At 42.7% G+C, this 27914-nt stretch overlaps 1 protein-coding gene across 1 annotated transcript; it reads right to left on the reverse strand.

Moving 5' to 3' along the window:
- Positions 1-4995: 4995 nt before the first annotated feature.
- On the reverse strand, positions 4996-15459 carry LOC116583608 (synaptonemal complex protein 3-like). The gene is made up of 9 exons (XM_032331693.1): positions 15418-15459; positions 14368-14520; positions 13551-13620; positions 13364-13398; positions 11414-11531; positions 10431-10530; positions 8119-8217; positions 5669-5773; positions 4996-5524 (listed from the first exon to the last, which is right to left on the reverse strand). Exons 2-9 carry the CDS (start codon positions 14489-14491, stop codon positions 5471-5473), a joined length of 705 nt encoding a protein of 234 aa, XP_032187584.1. The 5' UTR covers positions 14492-14520; positions 15418-15459; the 3' UTR covers positions 4996-5470.
- Positions 15460-27914: the final 12455 nt, after the last annotated feature.

The raw sequence follows: 27914 nt of genomic DNA on the forward strand, positions 1-27914 counted from the left end.
GATTAGCCTAAAACAATCTCTAGCTAGTGGTTGAAGAATATGGTTAAAAATAGTTATTAAGTTTCTCAGAGTCCTCAGTCTCTCATGGTTCCTCTCTCCCTCCAATTTCCCCCAACTCCTTTCTCCTCTTCATCTCCCCTTGTCCTCCGTGTTATTCCTCGTGCTCCACAAGTAAGCGAAGCCATATGATAACTGACTCTTTCCCCTTGCCTTATTTCACTCAGCATAATCTGCTCCAGTCCCATCCATGTTGCTACAAAAGTTGGGTCTTCATCCTTTCTGATGGAGGCATAACACTCCATAGTGTATATGGACCACATCTTCCTTATCTATTCATGTGTTGAAGGGCATTTTGGTTCTTTCCATGGTTTGGCAACTGTGGCCATTGCTGCTGTGAAGATTGGGGTACAGATGGCCCTTGTTTTCACGACATCTGTGTCTTTGGGGTAAATACCCAGTAGTGCAATTGCAGGGTCATAGGGTAGCTCTATTTTTAATTTCTTAAGGAATCTCCACACTGTTTTTCAGAGTGGCTGCACCAACCTGCATTCCCACCAACAGTGTAAGAGGGTTCCCCTTTCTCCACAACCTCTCCAACACACATGGTTTACTGTCTTGTTAATTTGGGCCATTCTGACTGGTGTAAGGTGGTATCTCAATGTGGTTTTGGTTTGAATCTTGCTGATGGCTAATGATGATGAACATTTTTTCATGTGTCTGTTAGCCATTTGTATGTCTTCTTTTTTTTGTTTATTATTTTGCTTAATTTTTATTTATTTTATTTTATTTTTTTAATTTATTTTTTATTTTCAGCATAACAGTATTCATTAATTTTGCACCACACCCAGTGCTCCATGTAATCCGTGCCCTCTATAATACCCACCACCTGGTACCCTGACCTCCCACCCCCCGCCCCTTCAAAACCCTCAGATTGTTTTTCAGAGTCCATAGTCTCTCATGGAGAAGTGTCTGCTCATGTCTTTTGCCCATTTTTTGACATGATTATCTGTTTTGTGTGTGTTGAGTTTGAGGAGTTCTTTGCAGATCTTGGATATCAGCTCTTTGTCTGTACTGTCATTTGCAAATATCTTCTCCCATTCCGTGGGTTGCCTCTTTGTTTTGTTGACTGTTTCCTTTTTTTTAATGGAACTTTTCCTTCGTTATTGTGATCACACACACGTAATGTAAAATTTATCATCTCAACTATTTTCAAGTGGACCATTTAGTGGTACTAAATACAGTCACAATGTTGTACAACCATCACTATCCATCTGCAGAATGTTTTCCATCTTGCAATATTAAAACTCTATACCCATCATTATAGAATATTTTAACTTGGAAAATTACAGAATAACAAAACATAAGGCTATAGAAAATTTAAATAATTATTATTCATAATCCCAATATAACACACACACACACACACACACACAGAGAGAGAGAGAGAGAGAGAGAGAGAACTATGAAAACAGCTTATATTCACTGTTCTGGGACTACAAATATCTGTGGTCCTACTTTAGACCACAAGGAAATGATTCATTAATTCTGTGGTTATGGAAAATAGAAACATAAAAGCCTTGATTTAATCTTTAAAAAAAATCTTTTTAAACTCTAGATGTTAAGTCACAGTGGTATTAAATAGGAAACCTTGAGACATGATAGCCTTGTTCATACAGGTATTTTCCTTGGCTGTGCAGAAGCTTTTGATCTTGATGAAGTCCCAAAAGTTCATTTTTGCTTTTGTTTCCTTTGCCTTTGGAGACATATCTTGAAAGAAGTTGCTGTGGCCGATGTCAAAGACATTGTTCTCCTATGCCTATGTTCTCCTCTAGGATTCTGATGGATTCCTGCCTCACATTGAGGTCTTTTATCCATTTTGAGTTTATCTTTGTGTACGGTGTAAGAGAATGGTCCAGTTTCATTCTTCTACACATAGCTGTCCAATTTTCCTAGCACCATTTATTGAAGAGACTGTCTTTTTTCCACTGTGTATTTTTTCCTGCTTTGTCGAAGATTATTTGACCACAGAGTTGAGGGTCCATATCTGGGCTCTCTGCTCTGTTCCACCAGGCTCTGTGTCTGTTTTTGTGCCAGTACCATGCTGTCTTGGTGATCACAGCTTTGTAGTAAAGCTTGAAATCAGGTAACGTGATGCCCCCAGTTTTGTTTTTCTTTGTTTCAACATTTCCTTAGCAATTCGGGGTCTCTTTTGGTTCCATACAAATTTTAGGATTGTTTGTTCCAGCTCTTTGAAAAATGCCAGTGGAATTTTTTTTTAAGATTTTATTTCTTTGACAGAGAGAGAGATCACAAGTAGGCAGAGAGGAAGGCAGAGCAAGGCAGGGGGAAGCAGGCTCCCCGCTGAGCAAAGAACCTGATATGGGGCTCCATCCCAGGACCCTGCGATCATGACCTGAGCTGAAGGCAGAGGCTTAACCCACTGAGCCACCCAGGTGCCCCATGCCAGTGGAATTTTGACCGGAATGGCATGGAAAGTATAGATTGCCTAGAGCAATCTTATACAATCTAGTCAGTATAGACATTTTTTAATTTATTTTTTATTTTCAGCATAACAGTATCATTATTTTTGCACCACACCCAGTGCTCCATGCAATCCATGCCCTCTATAATACCCACCACCTGGTACCCCGACCTCCCACCTCCCGCCACTTCAAACCCCTCAGATTGTTTTTCAGAGTCCATGGTCTCTCATGGTTCACCTCCCCTTCCAATTTTCCCCAACTCCCTTCTCCTCTCTAACTCCCCATGTCTTCCATGCTATTTGTTATGCTCCACAAATAAGTGAAACCATATGATAATTGACTCTCTCTGCTTGACTTATTTCACTCAGCATAATCTCTTCCAGTCCCGTCCATGTTGCTACAAAAATTGGGTATTCGTCCTTTCTGATGGAGGCATCATACTCCATAGTGTATATGGACCACATCTTCCTTATCCATTCATCCGTTGAAGGGCATCTTGGTTCTTTCTACAGTTTGGTGACCGTGACCATTGCTGCTATAAACATTGAGGTACAGATGACCCTTCTTTTCACTCCATCTGTATCTTTGGGGTAAATACCCAGGAGTGCAATTGCACGGTCATAGGGTAGCTCTACTTTTAATTTTCCATTTGTGGTAAGGAAAATACAAAAAAAAAAAAAAAACGAGTGAAATAAGCAGAGAGAGTCAATTATCATATGGTTTCACTTATTTGTGGAGCATAACAAATAGCATGGAGGACAAGGGGAGTTAGAGAGGAGAAGGGAGTTGGGGAAAATTGGAAGGGGAGGTGAACCATGAGAGACCATGGACTCTGAAAAACAATCTGAGGGGTCTGAAGTGGCAGGGGGTGGGAGGTCGGGGTATCAGGTGGTGGGTATTACAGAGGGCACGGATTGCATGGAGCACTGGGTGTGGTGCAAAAATAATGAATACTGTTATGCTGAAAATAAAGAAAAAATAAATTAAAAATATATATAAGAAAACTAAAAAAAAAAAAATAATAATAAAGTCTAGGGGCGCCTGGGTGGGCTCAGTTGGCTGAGCGACTGCCTTCAGCTCAGGTCATGATCCTGGAGTCCCGGGATCGAGCCCCCCCCTCAACCCCCTCAACCCCCATAGGGCTCCCTGCTCAGCAGGGGGTCTGCTTCTCCCTCTGCCCTTCTCCCTCTCTCATGCTCTCTCTGTCTCTCACATAAATGAAATCTTTTTAAAAAACAAAGTCTAATATATATGTTAGAACGTGTGTGTGTGTGTGTGTGTAGGTTGTAATATGTATACAAATAATATATAATGGCAAATTATGTATAAATATATAAATAATTATAACGGCAAAATATATCTTCCCCTTAGAATATCAGGCAAAGTTGCTTCGAGTATGTATTTACTCATTTTTGGTTGTCAGGGGATGAAACAAATGTCAACTGTTTGAACACTAAATACATTAAGTACTGATTATCGTCTCTGCGCTCTCACATAAAATTAGACGGCTTAGTATGAACACTAGAACTTTCATGGGGGGACCTTTGGAGTACTTATTTTTGTCTCTATAGCTAATATAAAACTTCCCAAATGAGGGCCTTATTAGAAGTTTGGAACAGAACTTCAGACGCATATACCAACACCAGTGTTGGCTTGAAAGGAAAGTGCTTTACAAACACACAAAATTGAGCAATTAAATTCTCCCTGTAATATCAAATATTGGATAGTGGTGGAGAACTCATTTATTCCTGTATACATTGTTGCAGTTAGAAAGTGAGATCTTACATGGGCTTATTTTTAAAAACTTGGAAAAATCTCAAAACAAACAGAAGGGTGGTGGTATATAGGGGTCAGCACTAATGTAAAACAAAACAAAACACCATGCAGAAAAAACAGGAGAAAATCATTCCTCTCTTCCAAATGGGATTGATTTGTTTTGAATGATACATGAAAACAATTTTAGTAATTCACAAAAAATACATTTAACTGACTTATCCCAAATATATTCTGAAACAATGTCATGTTTATTAAATGACATGCCCAAGTGAAGATGGTATTATGTTATTAAATGTAAAAAAAATGCCCATTATGGAAGCAAATGTATAAGAATTAATTACTCAAGTTCTTAGTTCTCAAATATAAAATCAACTTTCCGCATACTCGATGAATATTAAACTTGAAAACAAAACCAAAGAACTGTAGGTGATTTATCTTTAAAGACAGCTGTGAAATACTCATACCATAAGCAATTAAGTGTATGTGCATATTAATGAAATACTTTCGATCAATCCTAAAGGCAGGTGTCATTTGATAGTGAAGCAACATCAAATAAATGACATTTTGATGTCTTTGTGGAAATGACGTATCTACAAACCCATGTCTCAGCACTGGTATTTATAGATGTAGTTCTGTTCTCCCAGTGATTTTAGGCAGCTCACTTTATTCAAAAACACCATCTCATGTTTACTTTCAGTAATTTTTATAAGGCAGTAGAGTACATTTTCTTCTGAAATTGTATTTTTATTGGCATTGTCTCTGTAAACTAATGAGTAAATACAAGCAGGTACACAGATAAGATAGATTTTATATTCTTTAATTTTTTTTTTCCTTTCGAAAAGCAGTGTAGCCTTCTTTCTGTACTTGTGCATTGAAACTTTTGGGACTGATACCAATCCACTGGGGCCAAGCCGTAAATTAAATCATCCTTATTGTTAAAAGTTAATTGACAGTGTAAAGTACAAAAAGTCACCATTACTAATGAAGGACTGAAAGCTCAATGCATATAATTGTGGAATTGCTGCTACCCACATAACTGTTCAGGGTTTGGGGTTTTAACAGGAAAAGATTCTTGCACTTAACAAGAAAGCTATGATAAACAAGATGTACTGATTTCAACTCTAATTTTTAAACTACTACAACGAGGTTCGGCGTAGCTCATGTTACACTTGTATTGTAAAGCTTAGGTTCCTGTTCTTTCTTCAAAGTCATCAGAACAACAAGGAATGAAGAGACTTTTGAACAATTGCCAGCTCTTGCCGTTGCTGTTTCAAGGAAGGAAATATTAAACATTTGCATGTTATTTAGGTAATTGTTATATACGTTTTGGCAAACAAAATACCCCAATGCTCACATCCCTCCTTAACACTTAAAATAAGTGTTCTTAATATTAAATATACACTACTTACAGCTTCTATCATAATTTTGTTTTGCAACTTGGTCATTTGTTCCCTAACTTCACTTTGTTCATCAGCAAGAAGATGTTCATGCTCCTTCTCTAAGTCCTGCATACTCTAAAACAAAAAGCCTTGTTCAGTTATAAATCACCACTTTTCATCTCATGCTCCAAACACATAGAATTAAAAATTTCAAGGGGTGCCTGGGTGGCTCAGTCAGTTAAGCACCTGCCTCTGGCTCAGGTCATGATCTCAGGGTCCTGGGATCGAGTCCCATGTCTGGCTCCCTGCTCAGTGGGGAGTCTGCTTCTCCCTCTCCCTCTGCCCTTCCCCCTGCTCATGCACTTGCGCGCACGCGTGCTCTCTCTCTCTCCCCTCCACCCCAAAAAATAAATAAATAAAATCTTTAAAAAATTAAATTTCAAAAGTAACAATTCTTAATATTCAAAGGATGCTCATTATTTATTCCAAATAAAATACTACACCTAATACATGGAGATCAAAATACCCACTTAAGAAATTTTTTAAATGTTGTGTTTGAGTCAAATATAATTATTATAGAGACACGGCAATAGTACACTTTTCTCGAAACAATGGGTTATAAACAGTTAAGGTCAAGGTGGAGGAAAGAAAAGAAAAGGACTGACAGTCTCATAGAATGAAATACCATAATTTCAAAACTCTCTAATAAGCTTTCTAAACACCATGTAACAGTGCACTTATAACGAGTAAAAATCACTGTAACATGATCCCATTGGCGGGAATAAAATGACCTGTAACACGACCTCTTTAGGTCATGAAAAAACAAACATGTTCTGAATCTTTAATCTTCATTTAGCAAATAGTGATCTAGTGCATACTACGTAAAAAGTACTGTTAAGGACTGTGGAGGAATTTGAAAATGAATGCACGATCTCTTCCTTCCCTATTCCAGTGAGAATAAAAAGACATGCAAATGAAAACAACACGATTAAGGCAACACAACTTGCCATGACTGTGTACTGGAAAATAAAATTGATTCTGATTTAGTTGGCAAAAGAATAAGATTTCAGTAGGTAAAGGGAAAAGGGAATTGAAAGTACTCTAGAAACAAGGACATAAGTTTAGTGGGTGAGTTAGTGTACTGGAGGGGTGGGAGGAAAAGGAGGAATGTAAGTATAAAACTACAAAAGGAGTCTTGTTACAGGGCAGACGTTGAATTCCTGAGTGTTTAAAATGGGAAGCTAACGACAGGTTTTCAGGAGGGAAGGTATACGTTTTGGAACATCATATTGCAGAACTGTGAAGGATGGGCTGGAGAAGAGAGAACTCAGATGAGAGTTTAATAGTATAAGCAAGAAAGGATGAGATCCTGAACTAGGGCAGTGGCAGCGGGAATTCAAAGAAAGATATTAAGGTACAGTTACAGAGGTAAAGTAACACCTCCCACACCCCTCCTCCCCCACCCCGCCCCCGCCTCCGCCCACACACACACCAAGAAAAAAAAGGGGGGGGGGGAATGTGCAGGATTCCATCGCCTCCTAATAAGTATATATCTGCGCGGAGAAGAGGTCTGTGTCACTGAGAACAATTTGCTAATGTGCAAATATCACAGCAGATCATTCTCAATTTACAAACATTCAGTCCTCTTCTCGCTTTTTCATTCTGTTATACATTTAGACCTTTCCTTCTGATTTTAAGTATGCATATAAAGTCATTATTAGTCCAATATTCCAAAGGCAAATATGCCATGAAACACTCATGTAACACATTTGAATGTAAGAGTGTTATTCATCAATTACAATTGCCTACTCATATTTAACAGAAACCGTTAATACAAGTCAAAGACACATAGAAGTGATTTATAGACTTCCTGAGTTTCCACTATATATTTATTGCTGGTCTCCTCCAAACTGATTGTTGAGCAAAAAATTATGATTGAAGTGTTATTAAAGTACCAGTTTTCTTCATAGCACCTGTATTTCTAGGTAAGATTCCCACTTTACAGTTCCCTGTTTTAAATGATTCCCACAAAACTATTAATTAATCCTAAAAATAAAAATGCATTTCCCAGTTATGCTAAATCCAAAACAATGAATTTCAAATGGAAAATGTTTAACAATAGAGACGTATAACCTAAATATTTCCTCCGCATAGATTTGGAAAGAAACAAAGTATCTTCCACTTTTATGTACATATTATATATTTTTAAAAAATATTTACTTACTTATTTGAGAGAGAGAGAGAGAGCGCACGCAAGCACGTGCACATGCAAGTGGGAGGAGGGGAAGAGGGAGAGAATCTTTAAGCGGAGTCCCCGCTAAGCAGGGAGCACGAGGCGGGTCTCAATCTCACAATCCATGAAATCAGAACCCACGACCTCAGCGAAAACCAGGAGTCCGTTGGTCAACCCACTGAGCCACCCAGGCGCCCCTCCATGTGATGTTTCATAAGAATATATTGTGTTGCCAAATACAACAGACCTTTAAGAATTTCTCATATAAATTTTTAATTTTTTGCAGCCTCTGGTTCTGAACAACTCTAGCTTGTTGAAGAATCTTTCGTTGCTCTTGGAACATACCCTAAAATAGAAAAGGGTGATAAAATGTGAGTAATATTTAATACTTATAAAACATAACTACACATCAAGTTTCAAAGGAATATTTTTTAAATCAATACTTGTTAACATTTCCTGTTTTAACAACTTTTTATGACCAAGTTTAGGTAATTGTGTTCACCACTAATATACAAAAACAATACGACGATCCTACCTAGTAGCCATTAAGTAGGAGATTGTCTTTCTCACCCATATTGAAAACACGTTTTAATTTTTTACTTCAAAATCCACAAATGACCTTTCCAACAATGTGTTTACCACAGGCAGGCAAAAATTTATACAATAATCCTTCCTAACAGTAGTTACGGAAGAAATATTCTTTCTTACTTTCTTTCTTCAAGATTTTATTTATTATCAGAGAGAGGAGAGAGAGAGAGCAAGAGCTCACGCACAAGCAGGGACAGTGGCGGCAGAGGGAGCAAGAAGCCTGATGTGGGACTCGATCCCAGGACCCTGGGATCATGGCCTGAGCTGAAGGCAGACGCTTAACCAACTGAGTCACCCAGACGTCCCAGAGATATTCTTTCTTAACAACATTCAAAACATGTATTAATTCTTGGTCATTTCAGTATGCATACGGATGATCCTAGCCTCTCTGCTCCTTCACGTAATTTCCAGCAATAATTTTGTCCTCTTCCCTACTTTAGTCACTCACTTACATAGTCATACCCTGGATTCTGTCATTCCCAGTAACTGCAACATCTACATAATATTAATCAAAGCAGAAACTAATATAGGAACTGTGTGTCAGGTACTGTTCTGGACCATTTTATTTATTTGTTTTAAGATTTTATTTATTTATTTGACAGGCAGAGATCACAAGTAGGCAGAGAGGCAGGCAGAGAGAGAGAGGAAGGGAAGCAGGCTCCCTGCTGAGATCATGACCTGAACCGAAGGCAGAGGCTTTAACCCACTGAGCCACCCAGGTGCCCCTGTTCTGGACCATTTTAAATAAACTTGTTACATATGATCTCATTTAATCCTCAAAACAACTCTACGAGGCAAGTACTCTTTTTTTTTTAAAAATTTTTATTGGGGTATTTTAGTCACCATAGACTACATCATTAGTTTTTGATGTAGTGCTCCAAGAATCATTGTAGTACTCTTACTTTTTTTTTTTTTTTGAAAAGAAGGCACAGGCCTTCTTCTTCTTTTTATTTTAAAAGATTTTATTTATTTGACAGAGAGAAATCACAAGTAGACGGAGAGGCAGGCAGAGAGAGAGAGGGAAGCAGGCTCCCCGCTGAGCAGAGAGCCCGATGCGGGACTCGATCCCGGGACCCTGAGATCATGACCTGAGCCGAAGGCAGCGGCTCAACCCACTGAGCCACCCAGGCGCCTCGTAGTACTCTTATTATGTCTCGTTTTCTTTCATAGGTGAGGAAACTGAGTGAGGTACAGAGATAAACAATTTGTCCCTGATTTCACAGCTAGTACAGGTTAACCAGGATTGGTTCCCCCCCAAATGGTTCCAGAGTCCAGGCTCTTGACCACTGTACTATACTGTTTCTCCACTTGCCCCCCAACATTCAACCTCTACCTCCCTGTTTGTAGTTCTCTCCTTTTTTTACTACAGTTCAATACTCTTTCAGGATTAACATCCCGTTGATCCTACGACTTTTCATTGCCCCCAGTCCCCGCTCTCATAGTCTCCCTTTTCCTCCTTCTCGGCTTAAAGTCCATGGCCAATCATCATACCCATGCACTTGCACACGTACCTTGCCTCCCTTTCACTCTGTCAATCTGTGTGGCAGAATCGCAACCCTGGAAAATCCAACTCTCCCGCTGCCCTGCCACAACCATGCAGAGTGGTCTCACTTTAAATTCATGATCACTATGACACTAACCTAAATTCAACCCATAAGGCTTCTTGGCAGTGATATTTCCCTGGTCCATTCGCTGGCCCGCTCTCAGGAAACAATTCCAGGACTTCTTCTCTGCCCCCTAAAGGGAACACCTCCTCCACCACTCTAACTCTTAACGGGTGACCTTCCTATATCACTAAATAGAAGCAATCCAAATAGAACATTCAGTCTCCCAGCACCACACCTTCTACCCACATTTACCCATCGGGGCTCATGGACTCTACATTCTCTCCTGTGTTTTTGCATGACCTATTGCTACTTGAGACTTTGATAAAATAAATAAATCAATTTTAAAGCCAAGGCTGATACCAACAGCTAGTTTTTCTTCTTGTTCCTGGGCTTTCCGCATGTCTGTATCCCACTCCCAAAGCAAAGTCAGAAACTGCTGAGAATACTTGAGATGAAGATTCTGCCTATAAACCACAACAACAAGCACTGTCATACTTCAAGAAGATAAGAAAATCTAACCATATTCAAAACAAAATTGATTTGACATAATTTACACTATAAAGGGAGAAGGCAGTAATAGCATAATGGCGGCTGAAATAGTCTCATGGGAAACAGAAAGGGCACGTGAACAATTTACTCTTATTCCAAAAGTATTGTTCCTAACTGGCCAACATATAAGCTCTCTCATATGCCTTACCTCTTAAAAACTAGTGAGGATTTACTGCGTTATCAATTTTCCAGAGGAATTCATTTTATCTAAAAGCAGTTTACTTTTTCATTCCTTCTTACTGAAGAACATGTATGTTCTGATACGATAAGTAGATTCAATAAGGATATCATATACATTTGTCATAGAAGGTTTCCAAACAGGACTATTTCACTTAAATATTTCCCCTCTTCGGCACAACAGTGATATTTTAAGAAAGAACAGTGAACACAATTTAGCTAAAATATGCAAATTATTTATAATATAAGATTAACCTTTTCTACATAACTGAATACAGTTAACTACCACAAGAATAATGGTTTAAGACATTTACCTGAAGTTCAGGTAGTGTAGGTCTAGAATAAATATGAATTAATGTTATAGGAAGAAAACTCAGTTGTTATTTGAAAGGAACAAAAAGTCATCTTTATGGGCTTCTAGGAGATACATCTCAGTTCTGTTATGGAGTGAGGTTAACAGAATTAATCTGCTTAGAAAAAGATCAAGCAAAATCTATTTTTTACTGGAAAATTCAATATAATAGAATCTGTCTTAGGTTATTTGCACCAATGAATACTAAGAAATGATACAAATGTCATCGTGACTTGAAAAAGCAACAACAACAACAACAACAACGTCACCTTTCTTCTTGCTGTATCTTCCAAACATGCTCAATTTTTTCGTTAGTGGTTTTGACAGAAGCTTTTGCATTCATTTCGAACATTTTTCTCTTTGCAAGAAGAGCCTGTTTAATGTCAACTGTATAGAGAATATTCATTGACATTGAGCGTTGAAAATTATTTTGTTTTCATGTATACAAATCAATATGGGTAAATGTTGCCTCGGCAATATGCAAAGACATTTAAAATTCATAATACAGACATCATAAATGTCCAATCACTGTGTTGTATACATGGTACTAATATAATATTGTATGTCAGTTACACTTCAAAAAATAAAATAAGTAAAATAACAATTATAACGCAGGCATCATTTCAAAAAGCAAGATTTGCTCACTATTTTCTGTAAAATCTTCTCTAGTACTAGTATCCCAATTCTAACTTTTTTAAATGCAGGTCACCTTTTAGTTTAGAGATAGTGAAAAGGGGATAATAATAAAAATATTTTCCATTATCAAAATATGTATCGAGAATCCCAAAGACAGACTTTAATTTCCTTGTGAGGAAACAGCTGAAAGGCAAATTTTTCTAAATTTATAAAATACCCGCCAATTCAAGGGACATGTCTAGATGGATTGCCATTAGAATGCATTATATAAAATGTGCAATATTCTTAAAGATGATCCTCAAAAGGATGAAAATAATTATATCACACATTAAAAAAATTATTTTTCAAGCAGTCTAGTGAGTGATGCTTTTAACCGTGTTCTACTAAAAGAGACAAGGGCTGTAGGTGTAAAAAAACTAATTTAAATAAATGAATCCAAAAACATTTTAAAAAATATTTTCATGGGGGTGCCTGGGTGGCTCAGTGGGTTGAAAGCCTCTGCCTTTGGTTCAGGTCATGATCTCAAGGTCCTGGGACCGAGCCCCGCGTCGGACTCTCTGCTCAGCAGGGAGCCTGCTTCTCCCTCTCTCTCTGCCTGCCTCTCTGCCTACTTGTGATCTCTCTCTGTCAAATAAATGAATAAAATCTTTAAAAAATATTTTCATGGAGCTTTTTACATAACACTTTTATGCATAAGTGCTGCATTTCATAGAATCTTAATACTTCAACTAAAGCTTTGCGAATTCTATGATTTGACTTTACGGATCTACAATCAGTAGTTATTTTTCAGTAGTCATGAAGGATCTGCTCTATTTTATATATTTTATTCATCTGGAATCCATCTATAGTAAGAAGTGTATTAGACAGCTCACAAAGCCAGCTCTTTGTGACCACCAAATAGAGCAAAGCTTTCAAACCATACTTGCTTGTAGGGTTGATTTCTATCGAAGGGCCGCAACTTGACTCGGACTCTGCTAAGTGTACTGTCCTGTAGTGCAGATGGTGTAACTGACATCTGACAGAACAATATAAAACTTGGGAGTTTGAGTGTGATTGTATATTTCTCACTAGCTGGGAGAGTTCTTTAGTTTGCAGCTACACGGTTTGCTAATGAAAAATAACAATAAAGAATTTTTTGTTTGTTTGTTTTTTAGAGGATTCAATTTGTGCTGCTACTCCAAAGACTAGGACACCGGGAAGTCATGAAAAGTAATTAAATGAAGAAAATTTAAAATTGACATGAAAAATTGTTATATCACCTAATCTCTGTACACAAAAGGAGGTACGCCCTTTTCTTCATTTAATTTATATTAATTTATATGAAATGTAAACCTGTACAAAATAATAGCATCATTCTTACCTCATCAATGTTAGTACCATTTTTACTTTTCCACATCAACAATGGAAAAGGTCAGTAAAGAAACTTGCAAAGTTAAATCACACTAAATACTTGTATAATATCCTACATACGAGAACAAGGCATTAAAATCAGCGTTGCAGATCCCTCACTAACATTTTTCAATTATAAAAGCCTTATGGTTTAAAACTAATTTTTTTTCACTGCAAATATCATTTAAGCGTACCTTCTAGTCCTTGCAGCATCTTCTGTACTTCATTCCTGTGAAGAAGTTACATCAAACATTATTAAGGATAAACAGAGATCATATTTGTTTCGGAGGAAATGTCTCATTCTGGGATTTTACAGAGAATAATTGTTATGTAAGCCAAGTTGACTTGATATGGTGAGTGAAAATACTATGAGCACATTACCCGACATCTTCCTCAAGTGTTTCTGCAGAAGGCCTTTTTCGCCCACGTTCATGGGTTACTGGATTGTTTCCTGCGTTGAAATAAAAGTGGAAAACATTTGAAAATGAAGTATGCTGGTGGGCATTAAGGAGGGCGCGTGATGCGATGAGCGCCGGGTGTTGTAGGCAACAGAAGAATCGCTGATGAACGTTATATCACAAACCAACGGTGTACTACATTGGCTAACTGAACTTAAATTTAAAAAAACAAAACAGAAGAAGAAACAACAAAGTGTGGCCTTTGGGGGTCAGTTGTCAGGGAGCAATATCCTCAACTGTGGAGTGCTTCAGGCCTCCCTCTTGCAAACACAAGGTTTTTAAGGCAGCCATAGGAAAGGCAGCATGCCCTTGCGAGGTCCGATGCAAGTAGATCAGGGACCAGGACCACGCGACGGAGACAGCGTTACGAGTCTTTCAAGGTTAATGCCAGAGTACATCACCCAGCAGGTGTGAGATATTTTGGAAAGAAGGACTGCCGGGGGCGGGGCGGGGGGGGGGGGGTGGTGGAGCAGAAGAGCTGCTATCTAAGCCTCTGTAATATCCTGGTCTGGGACAGGAGGATCAAGGGGGCAGCCTCTGGTACCTGCAACTGCTTTTTACATACGCGTGCGCGTGCAAACACACACACACACACACACACACACACAGGCATGCACGCATGCACGCACGCACGCGCGAGGAATTTACTGTTTGCAACGCTGAGGACTCCGAAGCAGTGACCTGCCGCGTGTGCAGTATCTACACGCGCCATCTCTGCAAAGGTGTCAGACAGACAGTACCTTGCACCTCTGGCCCGCTCAGCTGTCTTCTCTCTTGTCTCCCAAAGTCATAGGCTGCCATACCCTGAGCCTCCACGGGGGCCTTCGCAGCTCTCCCCAGGCGCTTCCTCCCAGCCGGCGGCATTCCGAGGTGTCTTCCGAGCTCTCCCGCACCTTGTGAGCGCAAATACGTGTTAAAGAAATGGGGACACGGTCAGGGAGCGATGCCAGGCAAGGGTCCCCTGCGCAGATCAGAGGGTGTGTGTCCTCATGTCTCTTGTTGGACCAGGACGGGGCAAAGACGACGCGGCCGGCGGACCCCTTTCCCCTGCCTTCCCGTTCCCCACCCCCTCACCCCTCCCACCCCCCCGACTCCTCTGCGCTCCTGGCTCCCTGCTCGCCCCCGACCCAAGGCACGCGACCCGACCCGGGACATCTCTCTGACTGTCAGGACCTTGCGCCACATTCTTGCTCCTGCGTTGGGACAGAAGCCATCCCCACCCCGTTCGGGGCCCGCGGGACCATGTGCTGGCCTGGAGGCCCAACCGTGGCCGGGACAAAAACAAGGGTCCCCTTGGAATGGATGGGGAATAAACCGTTCTGCCCCCGTCCGGGGACGGTCAGGTCTAGTGGTGGTGGGGGAGGGGGGGCCTCCTGGACGCTCCATCTGGACCCCAGGACGACCTCAGGAGACCAAACTGTCCTGCCGGGTCGGCCAGGCAGGAGGGCCAGAGGCAGACGGCCCCTCCTCACCAGCTGTGACCCTCCCAGGAAGTGGGGACCCCGCCCGGCCGGCCCTGCCAGCCCGGCCCTCAGGGGCCTCGTCGTGTCCTGTCGGAGTCCCAGAGGACCTCATGGGGACATCACGTCAGAGGTGAGCCCGGCCGCCGCCGCCCCACACCCTGGTCCCCTCCCGTCTGAGGAGACCCCCCCCCCCCACGGCCACACAGTGCCCCCGGGTCCGCCTCCCTACACGCCGGGGCCTCCCTGAGGGTCCCTATGCCCCACCCCCGTCCTCTGTCTCTCTCTGTCCCTCCCGCCATGCCTCCCGTCGCACAACGACCTCCACACCACGTCCTCGGCGAAGCTCCTCCAAGGGCGTCGTGAGGGAGAGGCGGCAGCCAGCCACGCCTAGGCGGGAGCGTCGCTGATTGGCTGGCACAGCGCGCATGCGGGAGGCGGGGCCTCGGCCGAGACACGCCCCCTGTACCAACCGCCGTCCAGGCACTCACTGGTCCTGAGGATCGAGGATCGAGGATCGAGGATCGAGGGTCGAGGGTTGAGGATCGAGGGTCGAGAGTCGAGAGTCGAGGGTCGAGGGTCGAGAGTCGAGGGTCGAGGGTCGAGGATCGAGGATCGAGGGTCGAGGGTCGAGGTCCGAGGTCCGAGGTCCGAGGTCCGAGGACCCGGCTGCGGTTCAAGGACGTTACACAGGTCATCTTCCGCGGAAATCACAAAAGGATACGGGAGTGTGGAACAGGTCGGTGCTCAAGCCTCCACCTTCCTGACCTGGGACACTTGGACAATTCCTACTCCGTCTCCTCCCGGGGCCCTTCCCACCCACTGCTTCCACTCCCAGAGGAATAGCCATCCTCCTGCTTGCCCTGTGTAAGCCACCCCCGCCCCGCTTTCTAGGGTGTTTTGTTCGTTCGTTTGTTTGTTTGTTTGGGTTTTGTTGTCATTGTCGTCGTCGTCGTCGTCGTTGTCGTCGTCGTTGTTTGGGCTGGTCGGCTGGTTGGTTTTTGTTTTGTTTTAGAGACCCGTGTATGTATCCTTGACGGTCCTGGCCTCCTGGTGTGCTGCCTGGATGGTACAATAAACTGTATCACGTTCTGCCTCGTGCCCCGCCACTGCCTTCTTCACCCGACACTGCGTCCTAGCGGTGTCTATACTATCCCGCGGAGCCCTACTGCTCTCCTCTTCCCTGCGGCAGCGCACGCCACTGTGGGACGGCTCCCCAGTCCGTTCATCCATTGCCTTGTCCGTGGACATGTGGATACTTTCCACTTTAGAGCCCCGAAAAGCAGTGATGCTGGGAACACTCTGATGCCTGGCATACGTGCAAGGGTGTTTCGCGGCGCTTAAAGGAGTCCACGAGCTCAGAGCCGGTAATGACCTGTTTACAATCCCACCAGCAGAGTGCAGCAGTTCCTGTTTCTCCACTTCTACGCCAACACTTGTTATTCTGTTGGGTTTTTTTGGGGGGGGGGGCGACCGGGTTGCTTTTTGTTTGTTTGTTCGTTTGCATTCTGTTGGTTTGTTTGGTAACAGGCATCCCAACGAGTGTGAAGTGCCACCTCCTCGTGGTTTTGATCTGCACCTCGCTGCTGATTACTCACGTTCGGCATCCTTTCATGTGCTTATTGGCCATTTGCATACTTTCTTTGCAGAAATGTCCAGTCAAGTCCTTTGCCAACTTTTTAATCTGTCTTTTTTCCTTTTCCCATTGTGGCTGAGTCATAGGACCTCTTCTTGTGTTCAGGATTTTAATCTCTTATCAGATAGACTGTTTGGAATTATTTTTATCCATTCCACGGGTTGCCTGGGCGCTGTGTTGATAATGTCCTTATCAACACACATTTTAAGCGTTGTTGTTTTCCAGTTTATCCATTTTTTCCCCTTGCCTCCTGGGCCTTTTAGAATGAAATTGTCTGAACCCTAAGGTCATAAAAGTTTTCTCCTACATTTTCTTAAAATTGTTTCAAAGCGTTACTTTGCATTGTTTTAGTCTTTGTTCATGCTAAGTTGATTTTTGTGTTCCCTGTCAGAACGTGATCTAATGCCTTTTTTCCTCCCGTGAAAAAATAATTGTGTCATCTTCATTTATTGAATGCTGCCCGCTTTCCCCGCTGTCAGCTGTGCCACGTCTGTCATACGTCAACATTCTCTATGTCCCTGATTCTGCTTCTCTACCCTGTTCCACCGGTCATTTCGTTTACCCCGCGCCAAAACCACAGCTTCCGCTAGAATGAAGATGCTAAGTCAGATCCGTCTGACTCTGAATCCGTGAATATTAGCTTACACTGTGATGCCCAAGTTTCTTCAGCCGTTCCTCACAGCCTCCACAAGAGGGTCTACTCTACATATGAGGACACTTAGCGTCTTGACTCCTTTGACTCCCCTTTTGTCCTCTCCATTCTGAGCTTCTTACAGTTTCCTCAAGCACACCATTGCTGTTTCCTGCCACTGGGCCTTTGAACAAGCTCAGCCAGCTTCTCTGTTGGGTCTTGCTTGACACTCCTTCCTTTGCCGGCCACCGTGACTTGTGCTGCCTCTCTCCTCTCACTGCACTGCCATCCAGTCATCTGCGTGCTAATGAGACTGTACTATTTTGCCTCAATTTGACCATGCGGGAAACCTGCACAACTCTACCAACCAGATTGGGAACCTACAATTCATATTGGCCACTGTCTGCCCATTAAAAAAAAAAAAAACCAACAACACTTCTGTGGGCTTTACTGCCCTTTGAAAGTATACATACCCATGACTCATTTAATTACCTCAATAACCCTCTGGAAGATGAATTAGTGTAAGGCCAGATTATAATTTAAGAGGACGAGGATCAAAGAGCACAAATGTTTACCCAAGTTTGCAGAGCCGCGCAGTAGGGCTAGGGCCAGACCTTTGGTATTTTGACCCGTTGCTGTCCCCTGGCCCTTGCCCGTCACTGTTTTGTGTCACTTTGCCTCTCTGGGAATAAACCACATCTTCAGCTGTAAATCATGATCTCCAGCAGTGTTGTCTCTTCCAGTAACACAGAAAATGGTTTGAAGAGTGTCACTGTAGACGTGGAGGTCCTTTACAAAGTTGTTGTTTTTGACGTGAATTTCAAAACAAGTTAATGGGGGAGGTACTATTTTTGACATTTTGGAGGGCACCTAAACGTTATGAAATGACAAACCCATTGAAGAGTTCGTGCAGACCAGACCAGGTGACAAGCAAAAGGGGGCTATCCTCGGCAGGGCAAAGATCGGTAGTTCAACAACGCTTTTCCGGTTCCAAATTTTCAGGGACATTCTGATTCTCTATGGCTGCCACGAGGAGGGGCATCTGAATTTGTAGGAAGCTGCCACAAGGGGTTTGGGTAATTGATAAAGATAACGTAAGGTAAGTGCTGTGGAGGGTCCTGTACCTACCTAAGCATTCCATCCCTGACCCTTTCATCCTTGCTGCCAGAACCTTGACCCCACCGCATAGAGAGGGAAGCACATGGCCCAGTCCAGCTCCTGTCCCAGATGACACCGGTGGCATTCCTAGGAAAGCTTCTTGAACTGGAAAGACGCAGCTGGTTCCCCGCTTTGATCTTTCCCCTTTCTCTTGCCAGCCAGCAATACAGATACAACGTCCGTGTCCTTGGAGACAAAAGCCACAGCTAAGCATAGAGGGACAAGAAGGAAGAAAGATCCTGGCTCCTTGAGCTGTGGTACCAGCCCTGAATGACGTATTCCTACTGTGTGTCACCAGGAGTAAAGGTATTTGTCTGAGCCACTATTCAAAATGCAGTAAAATGCAATTCATAATGATAGAGCAGTGCACAACTGAAATTTATATTTACCCAACTCGTATCAGGTGCGGTGGACTGGTCACTGTAACTGTTAAGCCCAAACACATTTAATGACTCAAAACTACTTCGTTTATTTCTCCTGTAACATTTCCGGGAAAGTGAGTATGTCCTCCCGGCGGGCATTATCCGTGCACGTCTACAGGGACCCAGGCTGTCAGAAAGTCTGCCACGTTCAACACGTGGCTTCCACGTTTGCCCTGGAGGTGGCCCGCTTTGCAGTTTGCTCAAAGGGGAAAAGAGCAGAGAGGTGCACCAGGTACAAGGTTTCTACGAGTCAGGTCTGGCCGTGGCACACACCATTTCCGCTGACATCCCATTGCCTGGCTCTCAGTCACACAGTCGCATCTAACAGCAAGGAAAGCTGGGAAAGGATGCCTAACTGGGGGCCCAGGACTGCAAGATTTTACAGGAGTGCAAGGATTTTAGGTGGAGAGGAGTGCAAGGATTTAGGTGGTGAGCTGGAAGACCCTGCAACCTGCGCCTTTCTAAAATTAATGTAAAACTTGACCACATTGGGTTTTCTTAAAGGGAAACTCACAAAAATGCTCAAAGCCTGAACTGAAAGTCCAGCATGAAATTAAACAAGGCCATCCCACTTTATGGACTGTGAGGCAGTGAGCTAATCTCTTGACTTCTCTAAGCCTCGCTGACTTTCTTACTATCTTAAGGGCACAACAATAGTATTTGTCTCATCATATTTTGGGTGAAATTAAGGGAAGTAATGCATAAAAACACTCAAGGGCACTCAATAATATAAGGCAAGCACTCAAGTGTTAGTAACAGTATAATGACATTAATGTTCATAATTAATTCTATTTCATTGTGAGTATGTTATAATAATTGTTATTTGGCCATTATTATGGCCACTTCTTTTAGCCACTGGTACACAGTTTCCTGAATATCAAACACTGAATGCAAACTTGTGCCTGCCGCATATTTGAAAGCATAAAAAACAAATATTTTCATCATCAGGAATACATATAACATTTCATTAACAAACGTGGATTCGGGATGGGAAACGTACCGTTTAAGTATACGAATTATTTAGGGTATGTCAAATGTCTCAAGGGCACTCTTATCCTTTCAGGCAGTATTATTTCTCCCACAGAAGTCAGAGAGGACGACAGATGTTTGAATAAAAGCAAAAAAACCTGTGTACCGTTCTGGTTGGCCCCTCTCTTCTTTTTGTCCTTCCGCTCTCCCTGTTCTCCTTTGGCCTCCATAACTGCACACTCTCCCGCTATCCCCTTTCATTCTGGCAACTTCTTATTACCATTGCTAGCTCCTTCTTTTCTTTTTTGAAGATTTTATTTGTTTGTTTGTTTTATTTTACTTTTATGTATTTTATTTAATTGATTGATTGGTTGATTGATTTATAACTTATTTATTTATTTGTCGGGGGGGGGCGTTGGTTCACAAGCAGGCAGGGAGGCAGGCAGAGGGAGAGGGAGAAGCAGGCTCCCCACTGAGCAAGGAGCCTGACAGACAGGGGACTCCATCCTCGGACCCCAAGATCATGACCTGAGCCGAAGGCAGACGCTTCACCGACCGAGCCACCCAGGCATCCCGCTAGCTCCTTCTTTTCAAATGAGCCTTCACGTGATGGCGTTCCTCAGGACTTGGTTTTACGTGGTTCTTTTCTCAACTTATACCCTTTCCCTAAATGCTTCCGTGTATGCCCATGGTTCCAATGGCCATTTCCATCTGAGTTTCTCAAAGTGTGGTGCATGGGATCGCCTGTATCAGAATCACGGAAAAGAGAGGGTTAAAAAGTCCAGATTCCTTGGATCTGTCCAAGGCCTGCCCAATCAACTGTGTGGGCGGGCCCTGGGATTCTGCATTTTAAATAAATTCTCCAGGTTGCTCTCAACCCGACTAAAGTTGGAACCCCTGTATTTGTCAAGGAGGACCTGACTGTCATTAACAACGGCAGCTCAACACCTCCATCTGGTGGCTTCCTAACACCACTGTCTTTGTTTTGCAAATGTAGTCCATGGATGTTAGAAAACTATTAAAAATGTGAAAAACCCATACATACATATAATAAAAAGAGTATATCAAAATTAAAAAAAAAAAAAAACCAAAACCTGAAGACAGGAAAGAAATAGGAACAGAGGACATTAGGGGAGTATCTGCTCCATGAATAACCAAGATTGAGTTGTAACATCTTTTGACTTTTTCCAACACCAAACTTGAATTTGTCTGTACGAAACGTTTAAGGGGAATTCAAACGGATGCATCTCAGTTGTCACCCGACTACACAAAAACACAGGTATTGGATGACTCCTATCTGTAGACCATGGCACCATGCATGTTTTGATTTCTTACAGGAGGAGTTCATGAATTTTCAATGTGTCTCTCCAGAGGTTAGTTAATAAAAAAAAGTTCCACTTTCCAAAAACAATTCAATACGATTCTACTGTTAAGTCTTTCTTCTAACTAATAAAGCAATAAATACTCATGGTAGAATAATTTTCACAGAATATAAAACTTACGGAGGAAATGGAATTCATACGTCCTTCTCCTGCCGAGACATGCGATACAGTTTGAAACTGGGGGAATGCTCTCCGCTGCCTTCCTCCTCTCTTCCTCTCTCTCCCACTCTTCCCCCTATATTATGTTCCTTTAACACTTCACTTTTTTGTTCCTGCCTTAATTTGCTACTAGCCCTGGGTGGTTTGGGTTTGTTTTGTTTTGTTTTGTTTTGTTTCCTTCCTGGTTTTAGTCACTCATTTTACTTCTTTCATCTAAGATTTAGAAGCAAAGCTTCAATACTTTACCCCGTCCAATCCCTCTTTCATACTGACTACTTCAAGTTAGCGGGCTAACGCTTAGCCAGTGAAATATGTTTTGTTTCTAATTCCCTTCCTTATGCTCTTCAACATTTCACTGGCTCCGGGGAGCCTGCATCTCCCTCTCCCACTCCCCCTGCTTCTGTTCCCTCTCTCGCTGTCTCTCTCTCTCTCTGTCAAATAAATAATAAAACAGAAGGGTTTTTTTTTTTTTTTTTTTTAAGACAATGTTGAGAGAGAGAGAGAGATGGGAGAAAACACTGGCAAATCATATGTCTAGGGAGAGTCTAGTAACCAGATTATATAAAGAACCCTTACAACTCCAACCAAATGACAAAGCTCAGGTCTTGATCCTGGGGTCCTGGGATGGTAAAATGATAAAAATGGGAAAGGGATCTGAAAACATAGTTCTCCAAGAAAGATATACACATGGCTGTCATGATAGTATGCTCAATATGATTAGTCATTAGGAATTGCAAATCAAAATCAAAACCTAACAATAGGTATTAACACCCATTAGGATGTCTAACATTAGGGGGAACATAACAAACCGCTCTTGAGAATGTGGGGAAGTTGGAAGACTTATACACTGCTGGTGGGAATTTAAAATGGTACAGCCACCATTAGAAACAGTTTGGGGAGGGGCGCCTGGGTGGCTCAGATGGTTAAGCATCTGCCTTTGGCTCAGGTTTTGATCTTGGGGTCCTGGGATCGAGCCCCGTGGTGGGCTCCCTGTTCGGCGGGGAGCCTGCTTCTCCCTCTCTCCCTCTCTCATTCTCTCTCTCTCTCTCTCTCTCTCTCTCTCTCTGCATCTCCCCCTGCTTGTGCTCATGCTCTCTCTCTTTCTGTCAGATAAATGAAAGCTTTTTAAAAAATTTATGTTCATCACCCTGCAGTACATCATTAGTTTTCGATGTAGTGTTCCATGATCCACTGTTTGCATAAAACACCCCGTGCTCCATGCAGTCCGTGCCCACCTTAATACTCATCGCCAGGCTCACCCATCCCCCCACCCCCTGCCTTCTAAAACCCTCAGTCCCCAGAGCCCACAGTTTCTCGTGCTTCGTCCCCCACTCCGATTTCTCCCCTACGTTCTCCCCTTCCTTCTTTCAACGTCCTCCATGCTATTCCTCATGCTCCCCAAGTAAGTGAAACCATGTGATAATTGACTCTCCCTGCTTGACTTAGTTCACTCAGCATCATCTCCTCCAGTCCCACCCATGCTGATGCAAAAGTTGGGCGTCCGTCCTTTCTGATGGCTGCGTAATATTCCATTGTGTGTATGGACCCCATCTTCTTTATCCATCCGTCTGTTGAAGGGCAAATTGGCTCCTTCCACAGTCTGGCTATTGTGGACATTGCTGCTATGAACAAAATCTTTATTTTATTTATTTATTTTTTCGGCTCTAGCTTTTATTTACTTACTTTTTATTACGTTATGTTAGTCATCATACAGTACGCCATTAGTTTTTGATGTAGTGTTCCAAGGTTCAAAATCTTCAAAAGAAAATAAAAATAAAAACAGTTTGGTGGTTCCCCCAAAGCTTAAACATACGATTAGCATATGGTGCAGCAGAGATATCCCCACACCCCCCAGTTTAAAGCAGGCATCCAAAAAACACATGAACGCGTATGTTCATGGTAGCACTATTCAAAACAGCCCAAAGTGGAAGCAACCCAGTTTTCTATCGACAACAGGTGACTGGATAAACATAAGGTGGACTCGCCATACAACAGCATGTTACGCAGACACAAAAGGGAATGTTGCAATGTAGATGAACTTTAAAATGATTATTCTGCGTATGATAAGCTACACACAAAAGGTTACATATTGTGTGATCCCATTCATATGAAATATTCAGAACAAGCCAGCCCATAAAGACAGAACGTAGATTTGTGGTTGCCAGGGGTTGGGGGCCGGTGGGTGTGAGGAGTGACTGGGTGTTAAGATGGGCGTGAGATGTCCTTTAGAACTTGTGAAAATGTTCCGTTAAGGAGAAAGAGGTGATGGTTTCACAACACTGCAAATTTACTTCATGCCACTGAATGGTATGCTCTAGAATGTTATGTGAATCTCAGTGCAGTAAAGAAATAGTTTACTTAAACATAGTGTTCCTGTGACCACTGTAATAAAATGTTGAAGTGTTTTGGAAAAAAACAAGACGAAACAAAACCTAAGCAGTCCCATTTTAACGTATTCATTTAAAAATAATACTAAGCCCATGATTGCTTACACGTAAATATGCTTCAGGAAAGAAAATCACATTTTTGAAAACAAACAGAAGCATTAAAAGTATGGCACTGTTTTACATCATTGCAAACCTATTCAATACCTTCCTGAATAGGAAGGACCTGGATTTTCTTACCTGCCTCTTCACTTCACCTCTTGCAATCTGTTGTTTCAATGGAAAGGCAACCAAGCCATCCAGAGTCACTGATACTGCGTAGGGAGAAGAAGACCTCCCTGGCCCTCCAGAGGGTTCTCAGGGACCACCCCCAAGGCCTCCCAGAATGACCACTGGGCACTGCCGAAGTCTGCTGTTCCTTCATGAGGATCAGCCCTTGGAGAGCAGAGACACTATTAGCTGGTTTGAGAAAAATGGAGCCCAGGGAACAGGGACGTTAGGGCGCAACGCGAAGGTCACACAGGCGAGGAGACGCAGACCTGAGACTCAAACTGCATCGGTCTTTCAGAAAGCACGTCTGATTTGAAAAGATCGACCATGGATGCGCCCAACCATTTTCCCTCCCCCAAACCTACACAGGCTACGTGGGGGTTGGGGGGAGGGGGTCTCGGTATCTTTCTCCCTCTCCTCTACACTAAGAACCTGGGGAAAGCCTTCATTCAGTTGGCACACGGTTATGTAAAAGACCAGCTTTGGGGCACCTGGGTGGCTCAGTGGGTTAAAGCCTCTGCCTTCGGCTCTGGTCATGATCCCAGGGTCCTGGGATCGAGCCCCGCATCGGGCTCTCTGCTCCGCGGGGAGCCTGCTTCCCCCCTCTCTCTGCCTGCTTGTCTGCCTACTTGTGATCTCTGTCAAATAAATAGGTAAAATCTTAAAAAAAAAAAAAAAAAAGTCCCGCTTGCACGTCCCTCTTGGATCGCATGTAGAATGGGAGGGCTTTGTCTGGCTCCAGAATCTGGGGCCTAGGGCTGGGTCTGTCTGGAATCATCATCTCATGAGGGGCTGATTTGGGGGCATCACTTGCCAAATCAGCGTCCAGTGACCTCATGTCAGTGGCTTGAAGTCGGCCATAATGGGAGTATTTATATCACAGAAATGGGAAAACCCTGGAAATTGGAGTTGCACTCTCCCCTCCCAAGGGCCCGTCTCCAGCACATCTGTCCAGGACGGGCCACAGAAGAATTGCCTGGAGCTCATTACCAGGAGGAAGAGCTGCATCACAGGGTGGCTCTGTCCCCTACTGTAAATGACTATGGGAGAGGAAGTGGGTGCTGTGTGCCCTGATGGTAGCAGCCTGTCTCTGAGCATAGCATTCATTGTCAGTGTGGTTGCAGCAGATCCCAAATGTGAGAGGTCCATCTCTGTCTCCCTATCGTCCTAGATCAAAGACATTTGGGGGAGTTGTGTCTCTTCTCAGGAATCACTGGTGTCCTGAAAACCCTGTCAATACACACTTGTCCAACTGTAGACTCAGGGTCATTTGGTCCTGAGCTTCTAGTTTGCCTTTCACTGACAGACATCCAAGTCCTTCATCCTCACACGATTTCTCCTCTTGGGTCATTTTAAATTGATTGAGAGTCCTTGGATCCCACCTACACAAATACTCCTGGCCTCATGTGTCCTGGCAGGTTGAAAGGAGGCCCTTAACAGGACCTGGATTCCAGGGGTGTGTGTGTGTGTGTGTGTGTGAGTGACGGGAAAACAGAAGCTGTTATCTTTCTACTTTATTTCCTCCATAATCCACTTTCCAAGAACTCCCCTGCCCTCAATACCTTTTCTGAGAACATAGGGTATTGTCTCTAATATTTCATTCATTCATTCATTCATTCACTCACTCACTCACTCACTCACTCATTCATTCGGTTGGTCAGGGTGTAACTGACTGAGAGTGAGATCAGTGCTCTGCATCTGAGGATGTGTTAGTACTTCCTCGTTTCCATAGAAAGCTAACATCAGGGAGAACGTTTTGATGACATTCTGGTTTCCATGACAACTGGGGTAGGCCATTCTTTCCTGGAGGCAGAAACATTTAACAAGGATATTTACAGACTGGAGAGATGGAGTAACTCTAGAAACATCGAGACTAGTCGGTGTCTGCTATCAATGTGAGTCGTGTGTGTGTGTGTGTGTGTGTGTGTGTGTGTGTGTTGCCAGCGTGTGGTCTTTAAGGCACACGCTGTCTTTGGACATTAAGAGCTCTAATCCCTCCTGTTTTGTAAGAGAGGATGTCAGCTCTTCTTGTGGGGGGCTAAGGTGGTTGAATAACCTGTCACACCCTAGTCCCATTTTGCTATCCTGAGGTGACAGCATTGCACAAGGGCATGGTTACCTGAGTTCTTGGAAACAGAATACAATACAATATTTCTCATTGTGTACCTCTGCTTAACAATTGTCCCATGAACCTTTAAGGACATAAGTTTACTCATTTACACCTACTTACAGTAAAGTTACTATGTGTACGGTAGGAGAGAGAACTTCGGGAGTCAGCAAACGAGGGAGATGGGTAGGATTGGAAAAATCTAATGTTACTTTGCATAACCTTGGGGATAATACTGTGCTCACCCCGAGTAGCTGACACACACACAAACTGAGAAACATCCCTAAAAGACAAAGTCTGAGCCCAAGCTCTGAGGTCTCCTCCTCAGAGGTCATGGCTTCTCAGAACCATCATACCATCCCTTGGTTTCTCCAGAACTACAAGTGCCTACACTTCCTATCATGGCGCTCTTGTCTCCCTGTTGCTTTTTGGTTTTGTTTTTCTTTCTCTTTTGGTCTCCAAATAATTCTGTCAAGCTCTCTCTAATTAAAACAATAAGGGAATATCACCTATTAGTCATGTTTGTTTTTCCCTCTTTGCTCTTAAGGCAGTTCTTTTCCCTTTGATTTCTAGAAGCTTTACTATGATGAGCCGAGACCTGTTTGTGTGTGTTTTTTCGTGTGTGTGTGTGTGTGTGTGTGTGTGCGTGTGCGTGCGTGCGTGCACGCGCACGCGTGACGGGGGGAGTGGGAAGGGAGAAAATGTGTTATGTTCGCAGGTTGGCACATCAGTATACCACCCGATAGTTTTTCTTTGTTTTGGAGCACTGTTGGCTATTGTTCCTTCATACATTCAGCAACACTTCTCTCTTCTTGGACTGCAATACAGTATCCCTTATGTGGTTAAATATATACATTTTAATAATGGATATTTCCTTTGATCAATATAAAATGTACCTCAAAGGCATTTTCAAGTCTATTCTCACTGCTTTCTCTGCAGTGGTATGGTACCGTTTTGCTTGCCTCCTTTTTTGTTCACTTACATCCAGTATTTGATTTCGTATCTCCTTAGAATCTTTGTAAAGCAAGGTTTTGGTGCCTAGGTATACATAAATTTGTCCTCCCTGTAGTATCTTACAACATTTGAAAAACGATGATGTATACCCTCACTCACCACACACTCCCATCCTTTTTCCTCTTCTCTTTTCGGTGAAACAATGCCATGACATTTCTGTTTACCATTCTAGACTTTTCTCTTGCATTTACATGTCTTTTGTATCCTAAGATGAAGTATATATTGTTGTTCTCCGTGTGAATGTGTGCTTTACATAAAGGATATTATTGGTACTTAATTGGCCTCTAGTTAGTCGTTTGTTTTTTTGGTTTTTGGGTTTTTTGGGGGGTTTTTTTGTTTGTTTGTTTGTTTTTGGTTTTTGGTATGGGGGGGGTTGTTTTGTTTTGTTTTGGTTTGGTTTTGGTTTTGGTCTGAATTTTTTTTCCCGAGTCAGTACGTGAAGGTCTGCATCAGTCTTTGTGTTGGAGACATAACACACCCTTGTTGGCTTAGATTATAGGATTGTTAGTCTTTCCCCTTGGGTAGCAAGCACCTGGCACACATCCAATGTTGTCATGACAAGCTACAGTGCAATGACTTCTCTTGTGAACGAGGGCACCTTTTTCTTCTTGCGCACGGCACAGGGAAATCGGTACGTTCTGAAATACGCACCTTGTCCTCTCACCTGGATATGAGTAGCTATGGAGGTCTCACCT

This window comes from Mustela erminea, chromosome X (genome assembly GCF_009829155.1).
Source record: "Mustela erminea isolate mMusErm1 chromosome X, mMusErm1.Pri, whole genome shotgun sequence".
Taxonomy (NCBI): Eukaryota; Metazoa; Chordata; class Mammalia; order Carnivora; family Mustelidae; genus Mustela; species Mustela erminea.